Raw genomic sequence first — 17,425 nt, 5'->3', positions numbered from 1 at the left:
GATGGGAAGGAGAGAGAGAGAGAGAGAGACAGAGAGAGAGAGAGAGGTTACCTCTAAGTCATTAAAGAAGAGATGTGTGTCTGCGAGATTAAAGATCATCTCCTCCATTCTCAAACCCAGTGTAACAGCCATTGGAGCATCCTAAAGAGACATCATCAACATCATCCTCATCACCATCATCTTCATCATTAGGCTGTGAATAATGTAGTGTTGTTCAGAAAAAACAGCAGTGACTTTAGCACACAAAAGAGAAAGAAAAAAAGGTATGGAACCTAGAGAGCCATAACTGCTATGCTAACTTGCTAAATACTGATCTGTTTCTGTTGTTTAAATAATCTGTTTTCTGATGATGTGAAGACAGTCATAAGGATTCAATAAGATATTACGCTAGTTATCTGATTTCCTTCTGCGTTTGGCAGCTAGTGAAAAACAATCTAAACGACCTGACCCAAAACTCCACCGCAAAGCAGTCGTAGTTTTTCGAAAGTTCCTCGAACCTTCCAGATACATCAGGAGAAGGGGGTTTTGTTTCTCTCTAGAAACTACTGCATCACCACTATAGGATGTGAGCAAGCATGTTTACATGTGATGTGATGGTGACATTTTTCATTGTGGCTGGAAGTCTCTTTAAAAAAAATGTGTGAAGAATTAAGAGTGTCATGTTTTCTTCAATGTTTCCCTTCTTTGCTCTACCACTTTCACATTTCCAGATAATAGTAATTTTTTTTAGACAATTGTGCTAAAGTCTCTTCTAAACCTCTTTTCAAAGTTGAAAGTCCAGCAATTAAAAACACACTTTGTTTGGCCTGACATCTCTAATTAGCTCGGCAGTAGATGTGACCAGGCATATATCGCTGTTGTCAGAACAAAACCTTTTTGATGAACATTTTTGATGTTTTTCAGTTTTTGATATTATTCAAAAATAGCTTGTTGTCCTTTATATTTTATGTACATTTCATGGTGAATAAACCCAAAGAAACAGCCCATAATTACTTGGGGGGGGGGTGGGTTGGGGTCTGGTTCCACTGACTTACATTAAGAGTCATTTTTTCCTTCTCCTGTAAAGTTACAATTATGACTGAGGAAATATAAGGTTTTGCTACGACAGCAGTGATTTTATATATATATGTGTGTGTTTGTGGGTGTATATATATATATATTTTTATGGTAACCATATATACACCATACTATATATTTACTTTCTCAGTAGCTAGGATGATGAGAAACAACTTAAAAGTCCTAGAAGTGTTTATACTTCATAATCCTCATCTCAAACAGGTCTGTCCTTTTTAAACACATATACACACAGACATAGAGAGACACACACAGACTTTTTTGTGTGTACAGCTTCCAGGTTCTTCCCCGTCCCTAGACTGCTATGTCTGCCAGTTTAAGCAGATGATGACAGACGTCCAGCACTTGTTTCAGCCCATCAGCCGACTCATGCACACATATAGTACTGTGTAAAAGTCATAGACAACCCTTCATTTATTCAATTTCCATTCCAAAGGTCCATTATGTACAAGTTATTCATTTTCAGCTAACTTTTATGAGGAGACTACATGTATTCAAGAAGAAAGGTAAAAGAAACATTTTTAAAAAGTTAAAAAAATTATTAAAAGACATAAAGAAAATGGGATGGTCATACAAGACCTGGTAGATCACCAAACCTGTCCCTATCAGATAACCTGCACATAAAGCTTTCATATTTGAGAGAGAGGAGAAAATCGAGCTGCTTCAGATCTAAAAACATCCACAAAAGATTCTGTCCATCCTTCCACTGTGAGATGACAACTAAGTTCTATTAGTCTGAAAGGATGTGTGTCAAAGTGATGTGAAGCTCTTGCTTTGCTGAAAGACAAAAAAGAAATTGAAAATCAAGGAAAGAAGCTGCTGGTGTTTTCAAAACAATGGACTAACCACCCAATGGTCTAGACCTCAACATCACTGAATGTGTTTGGACTGTGAGAAACAGAAAGTGCAATCAGCTTCTCAGACTGAGCTTTGGAGGTGTGAACAAGTATTGCTGCCTATTTCTTTGAAAAACTGAAAGCAAGACTTCCGAAAAGGTTGATATTACGTCTAATTTTCTGTTAAATGTTTTGCTTTTTTACAGATGCTGAAAAATGAATAACTTGTACTTAATGGCCATTTTGACTGGAAATTAAATTAATAAGAGTCTCTGACTTTTGCACATTACTGTCCATTTTAAAAAGTAGATCAACAAAGTACAGAGGGTGGGGAAAGGAGCAGAGGGGGGAGAAAGTGAGAAAAGCAAGGAGGGGGGCAGGAGAGAGAAAGATTCTCAGCTGTAAAAATCATCACATGTGAGTTGGCTGACTGCACACTGATTGGCCGAAGTGGGGAGCCAGAATAGAAAATACTGTGTGTATGTTCACACACATGGCCTTTCTATCACATACGCATATACACACAGACTCTAATGCCTACTAATGTTTAAAGGCTGGACTGATGAATTCACATTACAGTGAAAATAGTTTCAAAAAGTTCATATTTTACCTGAAATACTCATCTTAAACAGCTGCAAAATAAAGTTAAATAAGTGTATAACCTTATTATATTCTATGTGAATGCATGAGTGTTGATGTGTCCAAACATGCCTATATGTGTTCATGCATGTGTGCGTGAGCGAAATTGGTTTGGCTCTGCCTCTGATGGAGTGCCTAAGATCGGGGGGTCTTGCTCGTCACAGTGCTGTCAGAAATAGCCCGTCAGCTGGGAATAGATGCAGCTGTCTCCATATCTCTCGCAGAACCAACGACAAGAAACAGGCGAAGGTGTGAAAAAAGGCCTGACACTTCGCACATCTACTGAGGCTGGCCGTCAAAGAACTAAGTCTAATCACGACCTGCTGCTCCACTAACGTTATGCATGCAGAGAGAGCCAGGGGCTCATACAGACACCTCTGAGAACCGGAATGAAAGCATATATTCGGAAAAAGACAATCAAAACACTTGCAAAGGGTAAAATGTAACTTGTTCAAGCCAACTTCAAAAAAACTGTAGGCTCTGTGTACAGCACCATTCCAAAGTCGGTTTTCAGTAATAAAAACCAATTTGGCTGCAGATACATGTATATGATGACTCTCTGATGACGTTGCTACTCTTTTCAGTGATTTTTTTCTTATAGCTGTAGAAAATGTGTACAGAATGATGAACACAGCTATAAATAATTCTATAATAACTGAAAATGCTGTAAAACATTGAAAAAGAACTGAAAATTTAGTGAAAACGTAGTGATCAAATCTCGAGGCAGATAACTTTTTAATGAAGATAACTAACTTACTTTATACACAGTATCATTTCAATTCTAAGGCATAAAGAAAGGTTTTCTATTTTTCTATTTTAGTTTTCTATATTTCTTTCCTGTTTTAATAGTCTTCATCCACATCAAAAAATGTATCTAAAAAAAAAAAGAAAAAAATAAAAACAAAGAATAGTACAGAGAGATACACATAGAGGGAGAAAAAGAGAAAGAGACAGAAAGAGAGAGAGAGAGAGAGAGATAGATAATACCTTGCCATATTTCTGTGCGTAAGACCCTGTCAGAAGTGAGTGGAACACAATGATGGTCTCATCCAGATCCCACACAAAGACTCTCTGTAAGAGCAACACACACACTTATAAGGTTGACCTACAGGAGCCATACAGACAGATCACAACATCATCCAAAGGACTATTTAACATGAATGTGGGTGCATGGGTATGTGTGTGTGTGTGTGTGTGTGTGTGTGTGTGTGTGTGTGTGTGTATATATATATATATATATATATATTATATATATATATATATATACACACACACACATACACACCCACACACCCACACACATACACATAAATATATTTTTATGACCCGTATATTCAATATAGTGTAGAGAGAGGGCTTCATACATCTATTAAATTTCAGTGTTAATTTATGAGTAAAACCAACTTTATTAAAGAAATGAAAATGTTTTAAAACCATTATTAACATCACCCATTAATATCAATTGCTTTTCTTTTCAAAGACGAGCTATATACTGTTACAAACAGATATACAGCATTTTATACATACATCTACTCATGCTTATATTTAATTGTAACTATATATGTACACATTTATGTTTGTGTGAATATGTGTATACCTCCAGGTCACTGTCAGGAGGCGGTGAGGGGTTGTTCTTTCTCCCTCGCCCCCTGGTTTTAGCCCCACCCCCTCGGCACGTCCTGTCTTCCAGTTCTTTGATGGGCGTGGAAGGACTCTGCCCTGCCTCAAACTCACCTAAACACAGGTGAACACACAACTTTAAATGACTGGACTAAAGCTAAAACCTAGACGTGTAATGTTTCACAAAATTTATTTTATGAATTTGGTGGTATCTCGAATCAATACATATTTTTGGCACAGTGAAAATAATGAGTGGTTAAAAAGGTGTCTTATGTCAATATGTTAATGTTTCAAAGCTTACTATGTTAATGTTACCAAGTTTCCAATGTTAATGTTTCCAAGTTTACTATGTGAATGTTTCCAAGTTTCCAAGTTTACTATGTTAATGTTTCCAAGTTTACTATGTGAATGTTTCCAAGTTTACTATGTTAATGTTTCCAAGTTTCAGTATTTTAATTTTAGCTGTGTTCTACAGTATCCTGATCTAACGCTCTATGTCTTAATTGGAAACCATGTGTGGTTCTGAAGTAGGAATTTGTGCAGGGAGCAGCACAAAGAAGAATGTTTTTTATATGCAGATGCTCTACTGCAGTTTTAAGTTCTTAAGTAGTTTTTTTTTACCTGATACTTCAGTACTTTTACTTAAGTTGCCCCTTGCAAAGTCATTAACAATACATGCATATGGGTTTAGGCTACTTTAACCACCTTGGACAGTTCATATGACAGCCTTACTAGTTACTTATGACCACCCAGAATCAAACCAAAGGGTAGTTACAATGTTCTGGTGGGCCACTTTTACCAGTGACTGGATGAAGACCATCCAAACTCACCACAGCACAACCATCACAGGGGACTCCCTCCCATTTATTTGGAGCTTCTCTAATGGCCAGCACTCACCTGGGTGCAGCTCAGGAGCTTGTCCTGTTATGACAGGGGCCGGGTCTTGCAGTTGATAGCTGGAGGTGGAGCCTGTGCTGTCCAATGTGCTATTGGATGTCATATAGGAGCCATAGGAGGAAGCGGAGTAATATTGAGCATACTGATTCTGCCCAAACGCTGTGTATGTGGGATATTCCTGTGATTCAAGAAGAACACAAAAAATACAGTCAGCACCCAATAAGTCAGCACTCAATATTATACATAATTTTATAATAGGGGTTCGTTAAAAGCTGCGGTGTAAAATGCTTAATAATACTTAAAGGGCAATCAAATGTTTTTCACAAGGCAACAGTTAAGATGTAAACAAAGTAATTCAGAGCAGTTTGGTGTGAAATTTACAGAGTCAGAATTTTTCACTGGTGGTGGTCAATGGTACCCATCATCTGAAGTATTTAAAGCTCCTAACATTGTTGAAACATTGTTCTGTGATACACTCTTAACAAAGGGTTTTGTAGTAAAGAAATACACTATATTTCTAAATCTATTCTAAATCTATTCTAAATCTATCTATTCTTAATCTATAGAGTTTAATGTGTCAACCCACCCTTTGCAGCTATAACAGCTTCAACTCTTCTGGGAAGGCTTTCCACAAAGTTTAGGAGTGTGTTTATAGGAATTTTGACCATTCTTCTAGAAGCGCATTTATGACGTCAGACACTGATTTTGGACAAGAAGACCTGGCTCGCAGTTTCTGCTTTAATTCATCCCAAAGGTGTTCTATTGGGTTGAGGTCATTTTGCACTAGTTTGTGCACTGGACCGCAGTCATGTTGGAACAGGAAGGGGCCATCCCCAAACTGTTTCAACAAAGTTGGTGACTGCTGTGCCCTATCCACCTCAGCATCTGCTGACCCTGCTCTGTCATTTTACGTGGCCTACCCCTTTGTGGCTGAGTTACTGTCATTCCTAATTGCTAATTTCACAACTGGACTTGTTGCACATGTAGCATCCTATCATGGTACAATTCACTGAGCTCCTGACAGCGATCCATTCTTTCAAAAATGTTTGTAGAAGATGTCTCCATGTCTAGGTGCTTGGTTTTATACTGATATTGATTGGAACACCTGAATTCATTCAGTGATTTGGATGGGTGAGTGAATACTTTGGGCAATATAGTGTAGTTCTACATAGAACCATGAACATCCAAAGAACCCTTTGCATGATTAAACGGTTCTTTGTGTTGTGAAAACGTTCTTCAGATTGACGAATAATGTGCTGTAAATGGTTCTATGTGGAACCTTTTGAAAAGGATTCTATACTGCATTAAAAATGGTTGTTACAAGCCAAAGAACCCTTTTTTGATGCTACATAGATGCTACATACATTTTGCTAAGAGTGTCACAAAATTGTTTCCAAAAAACTTGTTTTTTCAGATTTACTACTATTTTACTGCCATAATCATACATACAAAAACTCAGAAGACAAGTTTAGGTTTACTGGTGGATTTGAATAGTAAGTAAAATAGCTATATTTGTTTTGTAGACACTGTGACCCCTGGTTCCTATGACCACCACTGTAAAGGAATCTGGGTCAAAGTTTTAATGACTTTACATCTCAGTGATTAAATCGAATATACACAAACAAATGGTGCTAATCTGTTTAAGTGTTAATTTGGAAAATTTGCACATTATTTGAGTCTTATTATATGTATGTATGTATATGTATTACGTTCACTTTTTGCATATTGTCACTATCCAGAGAAAAACAAGTATCTCCAAAATAACTTTACAGGAGAAGGCAAAAAACTCTTTCCTTTCTATGCAAGTGAATGTAAAGAGATTTTATTGCAAGTGATTTTAGAGCATTTCTATTGGTCCATCCATCATGAAATTTTTACACAACATAAAGGACACTGGTGTGTGGAAATGACATAGAAAATTAACAATCAAAAAATGGAGATAGATGGTTTTCTTTGAACAGTGATGATATATATGCTTCAGTATGTTCAAACATTTAATGCCTTGTAAAAGAAAAGTGTCACCAAAAATACAACAAAAGTTTATTTCTGGTCAAACTGTTTTTGCAACATTTCAGATAGTGAGCAGAAGGTAGATAACTTTTCCCAGAGAGAGAAGCAGTACAAAAGAGAGAGAGATGAAAAGTAGATAAACGAACTAAGAGCTTGGTTGGATCCTTGGCTGGAACACAGAGAGTGCTTGATGGGAGGATTTTATGAATCCCTCGGTTCTTCTCTATCTGTGAGTGTTCTTTAACCCCCCCCCAACACATATACAGATGGGTTTTTTTCAGAGGAGATGCCTCTAAAACTGTCACTAACTCAGCCTCTGAGCACATGAACGGTGCAGTAAAAAAGCTCTCAGGAAACTGCTCTCGTTTTTTTCAGTTTCATTTTTCCCCCGTCCATCTATTCATCCATCCGTAGGACACTTACTTCTTCAGTTCAGCCACAGTCATAACTCCCTGTTGTTTATACAGGCAGATTCATCAGGGTAGGATGAATCCAGTTTGGCCTTTTCTCTGGTTACATGTCTAATGATTAATATTTAAGAGAGATAAGTGTATTTATTAGATGATACTGATGTGCAGCCTATTTTAATGAGTTTGATGCACCTCGGCTTGATTTTGAGATCATCACTCTGTAAGTCTTTGCTTTCAGATCAAAACCACGTATTTATATTTTTGTTTTTTTTTTTATTTGAAAGCATCAGCTGCATTTGACATTGCATGTACATTTGATGATGAACGGGCCAACAGAAATGATCCAAAATGAATCTTGTTACTTCAACATCCATTTAAATGGTCCATATCAGGGAAAACCAAATTTGAGTTGCAAAACTTATACAGGCCTTACAGACCATATATGAAACTGAGCTGCGAAAACAGCCTGTTTTGAATTCACTGATTTTATGATGTCATAAAAACCAACACATTTGCATTTATCCACCTCTTCAGCCTATAGCCATTTAACCCTGCTCACCTACACTTAAATTATAAGGAGTATTTCAGTCTGGACTGCTTTCTGAACAAGGCATAACAAAGGGCAATTCAAACCAATCAAAACAGAGATCATTTACATAAAACAGCCTTAAAAGCACTGTAAGACAGCCTGCTTAATTCTAAGGGTAAGGAGAGTTTGGGAAATGGCCATGTAAAAATTAACTTTTGGTACATAATCATCTTAAGTAAAATGTAGAATGTGTTATTTTAAGTTTCAAATTTGTTTAATTTCTACTGAAAAGTTACCATTCTGGAGACAGAAGGTTTTACTCCACCAGTGTTGAGATGTTTGCATGTCTGTGTGTGTAGCCATACCTGCTGTGTACTGAAGTTGGCTGGATTGGAGACAGAGTTGTTGGAGGTGTAGAGGCCAGGAGAGGTTGTAAACCCTGATGCTGGTGAGAGAAATAAAGCAGACTGTAATATAGCTGTTCTCAGAGAGAAGAAAAAAAACATTTGAAAAAAAAAGGCTGGAGCAGTCTGATCAGACTGGTCAATCCTCTCACATATAACTGCATGTAAAGTGGTAAGATTTAGCCTGTAATTACCTACAGGGCCAAATTAAGACCCTGTGGTGCCCCTTGGCATAAACATTTTCAACTACAGGCTGATTTATACTCCTGCAAAGAAGTATACACTCCAATGCAAAAGTTCAGGCCCCCCCAGTCAAATTTTTGCTCAAAGTTTTGTTGAGATTCTGAAACATGTCCTCTACAGAGAACACACTTCTGCACATTTTAATGCACAGTTACTGTTTATTTGCTGAATTAAATCTTGTGCAAAAATTATAGCACATTTTATAGTTTATACATTTTATTGTTTTAAATGTTAAACCAAGCTGATAAATATAAACTGTGCACTAAAATTTGTAAAAAAAAAATGTCATGTCAAAGTTAACTCCCTGTAGAGCCAGCGTAGAGCTAGCAAAACTAGTGCAAATCCAAATATAGCAGTTTGAGGATTGCTTGGTGTACTGCTATAAACATTTAAACAGACTGCCTTTAAAATATTAAAAAAACATTTTTTGTTTTCCTTTCCACAACACGTGCAAGGACATTGACAGACACCCATGTGACATCTATGCATGATGCCTACATATGTTCACACACTCAGAATTATATTCTGGCCTTGTGTGCAGTGTGTAAGATTTGATGGCATCTAGAGGTGAGGTTACAGATTTCAACCAAATGAATTACCCTCCCTCATCCCTCCTTTTCCAAGCATGTAGTAGAACCTACGGTGACCATCAGGATTTCTCTTGTCATGTGTCCCAATTAAGTTTTTCTTCTTCAATCACCCTCCCTAGTTTTCACTTGTGCTAAATAATAATTATGATCCTCCATTTGTCGAAAATTGCGTTCTCAAACGTCTTACAATACAAAATGGTTAGACAGCACCACGAGCAACCACTGACTCTCCCTCTTTCTACAGCTTCCAACCGGTGCTATAGTCCCATCAAATTCAAGATGCTGCTTCAATGTAAAAATGCAAAAGGTGTAGTTTTTGACAAAAATGTATAAAATCACCTCTAACTTCAGATATAGATGGTTATCCAAGACATTCTCTGTGTGAAGTTAGCTTTTTTAGTTTTGTACTGGAGAGGAGACTACTGTACCTAACAAGTAAGGGACATTAAAGTGACAGAGACTTCTTGTATGACTTGTACTACTTCTGTTACTAAAGAATTAAATTTTCAATGGCAAACATGGTTTGGCTGGTTGACTATATTTAGGGGATGTGAAAACTGTGATGTTTTGTCAAACCCTTGCTTTAACCAGTCTGCATGGCAAATATGCAGCCTTTTCAGGTTAATACACTTTATTTGAAACGTGTGCATGTTTTTGGTTCTTGGCCAGGAAGTGCCCATAGATTCCGGCCATGAATACCTGGCATCTGATAGGGCGAGTAGGCTGTCTGTCCAGGCTGAGGGGTGGTGAAACCAGGACTGTAGCTGAGCCCTGACTGGAGGGTGGACTGTGTCTGGGACAGACCCCCTTCTGTCTTTATCCCTGGTAGCATCACCCCCAGATCTGCTGAAAATATACATCAGAGGAAGACAGTTCAACATTCTGTAACATAATGACACATAATGACACATTCACTACGGCAGGAAAAGATTTTTCCCAAAGGAACCATAAGTTAAAGCTATGCTCACATTATAAGATTAACAGCCAAAGATCTGATTTTTGTCTGAATATGGCACAGATCTATTTTCTTTTAGATCTTTAAATCTGAGTGAAATATCTATGGTCCTAAATTAGATACACATCTGATACGTGGCCGTTCGACCATAAGGAGAATGATCAGAGAATGGAATTCAGTCTGTAGGGATATATCACAGTTGTCATCATCCAGTGCCGGCAGTATCATTGATATCTCACTAATGACAGATATACAAACACAAATGAAAACAGTCCATGCAGAAATATTGGTTTTGAGTGAAAAATCTGAATAGATCAGTAAGGCTTATAATTAGGGATGATGCCAGCTATTGATATCAGCAGAAAGTGCTGGTCCATATATTGGAGGGGAAAAAAGTATAAATATACTGATCTTATCCTGTAACATATAAGTAAAGAAGCAGTTTATGCACATATTAAACTCAGATACCCAGTGAGTGCTACGCTATATTAAAGGAAATGAGATGGTACCATAAGTGGAGAGACCATAGGGTTGCGTGGTTTGAGAGTAGGGTGTATACACCGTGGACTGCTGCATGCTGTTGAACTGGGATTGGCCATTGTACGGAGACATGGGCGGAGCCACAGGTGTGGACAAGATGTGCGGGTAAGGCCTGTCAATCAAACAGATAAGACATTCATTAACATTATTTTTGAATGGACAGATTGGTGAGGAAATATTTTGCTAGTGCAGAGAGGACATATGTGAGGATGAGAATAGGTCAGGGGCATGAGAGTGGTGGAGCATATGTGTGTCATGCAAATTACAGTCGTTTGCAAAAGTCTGGATACCCCAAGGCAAACTACGTGTTTCTATGATAAAATTTCTATGAGAAAATAAGTTAATGCTCTACAGTAAGCAAGTTTAATAAGGCATTTTTCTGGAAATTTGTAGAGCACAATTTATCTTTATTTGCTGAGTTTATATTGGAATATAAAATAGAATATAACATATTAATGTGGCATATCTTTTGCATAAGCCAATTCTTATGTTTTATATTCATATTTTTTCAGTGTGTTAAATGCAGAAAATAAACAAAAATTGGGAATTAAAATGTACAGAAGTGCTTTCTCAGTAGAGGAGTTGTTATTTTCACTTAAATCAACAAAAACATAATTTGACCAGAGGAGCTCAAAGGCTGCTGATGCTCACCCTGTTCTCTCATTGTTAACAAATATTATGTAAATGAGTTGATTGCAATACTTGAATGCACATCAAGTGGGAGAGATGTAATGACAGATGTAAAAAACAACTAATGTATTCAAAATGTGGAACAGTATTATATTTGTTGAATTTTTTCATTAAACAACAAAATTAGGCCACTTCTGGGCTTAGAACTAGCCTACAACTCTGCTTACATGTTTACTCTGGACACCTAATGTGACTTGTGCTTTAGTGACACATCCAAAAAGCAGGCAACATTTGGAAATGTAAGCAATACAGTGTGCACTAATGACAATGCAGTAATGCCATTAACAGTGAATAGCCAATTATATAGAAAAGAAATATAATTAAATAAATAAATAAATAAATAAATACAAGAAAAAAATTAATTCTGTTTCATTCCAAAATGCTGTCTATCTGTTCATAAAGTATAACAGCTGATGTGTAACTTTTCTGATAAAGGCTTTTACAAGAGGTATTAATCATAATAGTGTTAAGTTTTTCTTTTGTGTGTAAAACCTGCTGCCAACAAAATACACATAATTCACAAGTACTGTTTATTTTCTGAATTAAACCTATTTGGAAAAATATAACCTAAAACGTAGCTTTTGCAAAAGTTTTGTATTTTATATTTTATATTTTTTCTGCAACTAAAATGAGTAAAATTAGTAAAATAAGTAGACATTTTACACTAAACTGTGGATATAGGCTTACTTTCACAATGAAAACCAAAAAACATAAAACACTGTGTGTGTGTATATGAGCAGTGTGCATGATGGTGTCTTACTTTGACGGGTAGAGAGGAGGAGAATATTGGTGTGCAGGTCGAGGACTGAATCCGCTGCTGGTTATAACTGCGCATAAAAATAATATTACGAGTAGTATCAGTTTAAATCAATAAATCAGATCTGACTGCACTGAGATGATGCAGGAAAAGAAACATGTGTCATTTATCATCTCCATCACTGATATATTCTTTACTGGATCTCAAAACTGTAAAAGAAGACGAGCATCCTGGACGTCTTCCACTAACAGAGCGTCTGCCAAACACACACACACACACACACACACACACACACACACACACACACACACACACACACACACACTTATGACTGACAGTTTACAGATTTTCTCTGCTGCAGCAGCTGGACCTCATTCAGTGAGAGAAGAGCAAAAAAAAAAAAAAAAAAACAGGAACTGCCCTCTCACAATCAAATGTCCATTCACATCAATGACAAGCTCCTGCCAGCTTTCCTCTCCTTTCTCCTCCTCTCTTCTTCCCTCCTCTACTCCCTTCTGCGCTCTTTTCTTCTCCTCTACTCTCTCCCATCTTTTCTCCTCCTTTACTCTCTTCTCCACTATTGTCTTCTCTTCTTCTTTCCTCTGTTCTCTTCTACTGTCTTTTCTCCTCCTTTCTTCTTCCCTCCTCCACTCTCCTCTCCCCTCTTCTCTCCTCCTCTCTTCCTCCCTCCTCTACCCTCTGCTTTTTTCCTCCTCTCTTCTTCTTTCTTCTCGTCTCTTCTCTTGTCTTCTTTCCTCCTCTACTCTCTTCTCCTGTCTTTTCTCCTCCTTTCTTCTTTCCACCTGTACTCTCCTCTTTTCCTCTACTTCCTTGACTATTATCTTATCTCCTATCCTTTCTGCTCTCTTCTTTCAGTCTCATCTGTCCTCGTTTCTCTTTTCTTTTCCTCTTGTCACTCCTTCTTTTCTCCTCTACTCTTTCTCTTGCCCGTCAACTCTTTCTTTTCTCCACTCCTATTTTCCACATCATTTACTCTGACTTCTCCTTTCTCTTCCTCTTATTTCTTTTCTTGTCTCCTCTTGCCTCTCCCTATTCTTTCCTTTTCTCCACTTTTCTCTTCCTACTTGACTTTTTCTCCACTCCTTTATTTCCCTCTTCCTCTTTATTCATCTCTTAACTATTCTTCTCTTCTTTTTTCTCCTCTCAACGTTATCTGCCTCCCCTCTTCTGTCCTCCTCTCCTCTCGTCTCGTGTCATCTCCTTTGTTCTCTCTTCTTCAAACACACCCATTCAATGAAGACATTTCATAGCTACTTCATGAAAACTATTCTTCCCTGCTGAGTGATGGATGGATTCATAAACTCCTCTAATAGACGCACACATGAAAGCATGCAAACTTGTCTCTCTCTGTTTCTCACACACGCACGTTTCCTCTCTCTCGCTCTATTGAGACATCAGGCCTTTCTGTCAGCTGCAGGCTGGGCCTCAGCTCTCTCTGCAGGGGGGCTGAATGGTTTGAGAATTTCTGAATCTGTGTGTGTGTGTGTGTGTGTGTGTGTGTAATGTGGCTAAATAAAGAGTCAGTGCTGTCCTGATGACGTTCACCCAAGGACAGTACAAAGATTGAGGGCTCAGAGCTTTCAGCGGGTTCTCCAGCAGAGTTACACAATGTATTCTCTGCGTATGTACGTGATATCATACCTGACCCTGTGTAAGTGTCCAGCCCTGTGTCTCCTGCTGTGCTGACGGCTTCACTGCTGTTCAGAGGCTCAGTCTTTACTGAGAGATGCATGGAGAGATAGAGAGAGTGAGAGAGAGAGAGAGAGAGAGAAAGAAAGACAGAAAGAGAGAGAGAGAGAGAGAGAGAGAGAGAGAGAGAGAGAGAGAGAGAGACTTTGAGGTTACAAACTTTTTTTAAACACCATGTAGAAAAATGCAGTTTTAAAACCTAAAAATGAAATCTTCTAAAATAAAGGCAGATAGATAGATAGATAGATAGATAGATAGATAGATAGATAGATAGATAGGAAGAGAGATGAATAGATGGAGAGAGTGAAAGACAGATAGCGAGAGAGAGAAAGATAAAAAATTAATGAAAAGGACAAAAAGTGATTGAGAGAGAGAAGAGAGAAAGGAGAAAGTGGAATGAAAGAGAGAAGATGGAAAAGAGAGACAGAAAGAAAAGATGAAATAAAGAAAAAGGAGCAAGAAATATACAGAGGAAAGGAAGGAAAAGGGAGATACTGAAAGAAAATCGGTCAGAGAGAAGAGAAAGAAAAGGGAGAAAGAGAAGAGAGAAATAATAAGAAAATGGAAAAGAGGAAAGAAAGAAAATGAGAAAGAGGGAAAAGGAACATAGGGAGCAAGAGAGAGAGAGACAGAGAGAGAAAGGAATGAAAAAAGCGTGAGAGAGATAGGAAAAGGGAAGAAAAGGAGAAAAGCAGGGGAACAAAGATAGAAAGAAAAGAATGAAAGAGTGAGTGAGAAAGGCAGAGAGAAGAGAAAAGAGAGAAAGAGAAAAAGAACAGACAGAAGAGAGAGAGAGAGAGAGAGAGTGAGTGAGAGTGAGAGAGAGAAACAGAGAGAGAAAGGGGAAATAAAAAGTGTGTGAGAGAGAGAGATAGGAAAAGGGAAGAAAAAAGAGAAAAGCAGAGGAGGAACAAAAGAGAAAAAAGGAGAGACAATGAAAAGATGGAAAAGAGGAGAGAAAGAGAAAGAAGAGGAGAAAGACAGAAAAAGAACACACTGAGAGAGAAACGGAGAGAGAAAGAAAGAGGGATGAAAAGGAAAAGGGAAAAAAGGAGAAAGAAAAAACAGAAGGAAAGAGAAAGAGAGAGAGAGAGAGATTCACATCAATGTATGAGCTGCAATAGGAGCCATTATATTGTAAAGACAGAAAGAGCAACATGAATTAAATCAATAAATTACATTATAAAACAGCATCATATCTGTTCAGTCGTATTTCTATAAGCTCCTCTCCTCCACAGCACAGCACAGACTAAACACACACTCTAGGATCATGTATGATCATGTATGTTCACTCCACACACATGCAATATACCATAGTCCTTCGTACTTGAGGCAGTGGGCGGAGTGCTGCAGCCCAGCAGCCAATCAGCCGTGTTTAGAATTGTCATGTTCTCTCCTGAGGGAGGGGGCGGAGTCAGTGACATCATGGACTACAATATCCACACAAGTTTCCAAGAACATGTTCTAACTTATTTAGTTAGCAATAACTTCTGGGACACTCTGGCCCAAATGAAGAACATAAGCATCACTGTATCTGTTCATTATAACATTTCTACTCAGCAGAGCTGCAGCTGTTCCTAAAGCAAGAAGTCCTGATTTAAAGACTAGGAAATCCCCCTTCTGATGATGTAAGCTATATAGACAAATGTAATAGGACACGCCTCCTAATTATTATGTTCAGGTGTTTCAGCCACACCCATTGAAAGTGGATCCAATTAAGCACATAGCCTTGTATTTTTGATAGAAAAAGACTGGCAGTAGAATGGGTTGTACTGATGAGCTCAGTGACGTGGCACTGTCATAGGGTGCCACCTCTGCTGAGTGCTGAAGTGCACAGTGCCTATGCTCTGTTGAATCACTCTCTAAAGAGTTCCAAACTGCCTCTGGAAGCAACATCAGCAAAAGAACTGTGCATGAAATAGGTTTCCATAGCTGAGTAGTTATACACAAGCCTATGCACAATGCCAAAGGAAAAGCTTCTTAAAAGCTTCTTTTGAAAAGTTATAAAGAAGATTAACATACACTCTTCTGCAAAATCTTGAACACCACCAATCAATTACTTGTTTTGTTGATTTTCTGGGTGAAAATAAGTGAACACATCCTCTACAGAGAACACTCTTAAATATTTTCTGCAAATTTTAGTGCACAAGTTTCTACTAAAGTGGAAATTGTCCACTAAAATAAGACGACCGAATTTTCATAGGCTGTGTGGTTCTATTTGGAAACAAGTAAATGTGCCATTCAACACATAAACAGTAATTGTGCATTAATTGTGGATTATTTTCACTTTGAAAATCAACAAAACATGTCATTTACCTTGGGGTGCCCAAAATTTAGCAGATGATTGTATATATTGACACAACCATTTATTAAATTCATCTTTTTTCTAAAAACCAAAAGCCATGCCAGTACTTTGAGACGCAGCAGAGGGAAAAGCTGCAGGTCTCTTACCTATAGTTTGTGAGTGTGTGTGTGTGTTGCTGCAAGACTCTGAGAAAGTACACTTAAGTAAGATGAATGAGCTTTCATAGACGGTGGGGTTCTAGCCTGCCTGTGTGTGCGGGTGGGTGGTTGTGTGGGTGTGCTGGACTGTGAGCTGATGAGGTAGACTGAGGAGAATGCTGAATATGTCACTGTATTGGCAGTGTGTCTATGTGTGCGTGTGTGCCTGTTAAAATCATTAGCTGGACTCTAATCTGAATGATTTACAGAGATCTGCTCTCTGTTCCTCTCTGTGTTCCTCTATTGTTTCACTCGACCTGCATGTCAAAACCAGATGAGATCACTGCTGCCCACTCACACACACACACACACACACACACACACACACACACACACACACACACACACATACACAGTGACATATCATCAGTGAAGTGTGTCGAAGTGAGTGTGTGTTTAATTAACATTTTCCTCCAGCAGGAGAGAGAGAGAGAGAGCTCAGCAAATGAACCTCAAAATACAGGAAATAGTTTTCAGAGCACTGGACTCTCACTCACTCACAAAAACACACTGTAAACAGCTCAGTGCTCAGGCACATACATACATCCATACGAAAAAGTGTGACTCTGGTCAAATGATGTTTTATTGTTATTATTAACTATTTAATAGCACCTTTCATACATAAAAATGCAGCTCAACGTGCTTTAAGTAAAATCAATTAAATAAAATAAAACCTCAAAAATCATGCATGTTCAGTAAAAGTAATAATAATAATCATCATCATCATCATAATGATAAACAACTTAATTTAAATATGAGCAGTTCAACATTAAAATATCAAGAAAAGGTCAAACTTCATTTGGATGGTGACCTATAAATGATCTACAGATACTTAAATTGTTAGCAAACTTTCTGGTGTTACCAAAAATGTTATTAAATAAACACAGAATGAGAATGAAAAATAAGAACAACAAAATGAATAAAATAAGATTTGAAGTAAAAAAAAACAACAGGAACATAACAGAATGTTAAGCTAAGTAAAAACTTTTTCAAATGCTTTGGAAAGCTGGTTTAGTTGA

The 17,425-nt window shown here is 37.7% G+C and overlaps 1 protein-coding gene across 9 annotated transcripts in view; it reads right to left on the bottom strand.

The window, feature by feature from the left end:
- Positions 1-17,425, bottom strand: part of eya4 (EYA transcriptional coactivator and phosphatase 4) — a 65,801-nt gene that overhangs the window by 13,607 nt on the left and 34,769 nt on the right. For 3 of the 9 annotated variants that reach the window (XM_017707315.2, XM_017707296.2, XM_017707305.2), the window contains exons 5-14: positions 15,217-15,300; positions 13,857-13,934; positions 12,198-12,264; positions 10,717-10,859; positions 9,952-10,098; positions 8,381-8,460; positions 5,067-5,244; positions 4,147-4,283; positions 3,537-3,620; positions 52-141 (exon numbers count right to left, since the gene is read on the bottom strand). In XM_017707315.2, coding sequence (XP_017562804.1) covers positions 52-141; positions 3,537-3,620; positions 4,147-4,283; positions 5,067-5,244; positions 8,381-8,460; positions 9,952-10,098; positions 10,717-10,859; positions 12,198-12,264; positions 13,857-13,934; positions 15,217-15,300 — 1,088 coding nt within the window. The remainder of the gene's footprint in view (positions 1-51; positions 142-3,536; positions 3,621-4,146; positions 4,284-5,066; positions 5,245-8,380; positions 8,461-9,951; positions 10,099-10,716; positions 10,860-12,197; positions 12,265-13,856; positions 13,935-15,216; positions 15,301-17,425) is intronic. The other 6 variants (XM_017707328.2, XM_017707321.2, XM_017707339.2 and 3 more) reach the window with 5 other exon arrangements.

The sequence above is a fragment of the Pygocentrus nattereri genome, chromosome 9 (genome assembly GCF_015220715.1).
Source record: "Pygocentrus nattereri isolate fPygNat1 chromosome 9, fPygNat1.pri, whole genome shotgun sequence".
Lineage (NCBI taxonomy): Eukaryota > Metazoa > Chordata > Actinopteri > Characiformes > Serrasalmidae > Pygocentrus > Pygocentrus nattereri.
The sequence above is the reverse complement of the archived record's forward strand: the minus strand, read 5'-3'. Positions and strand labels throughout refer to the sequence as shown.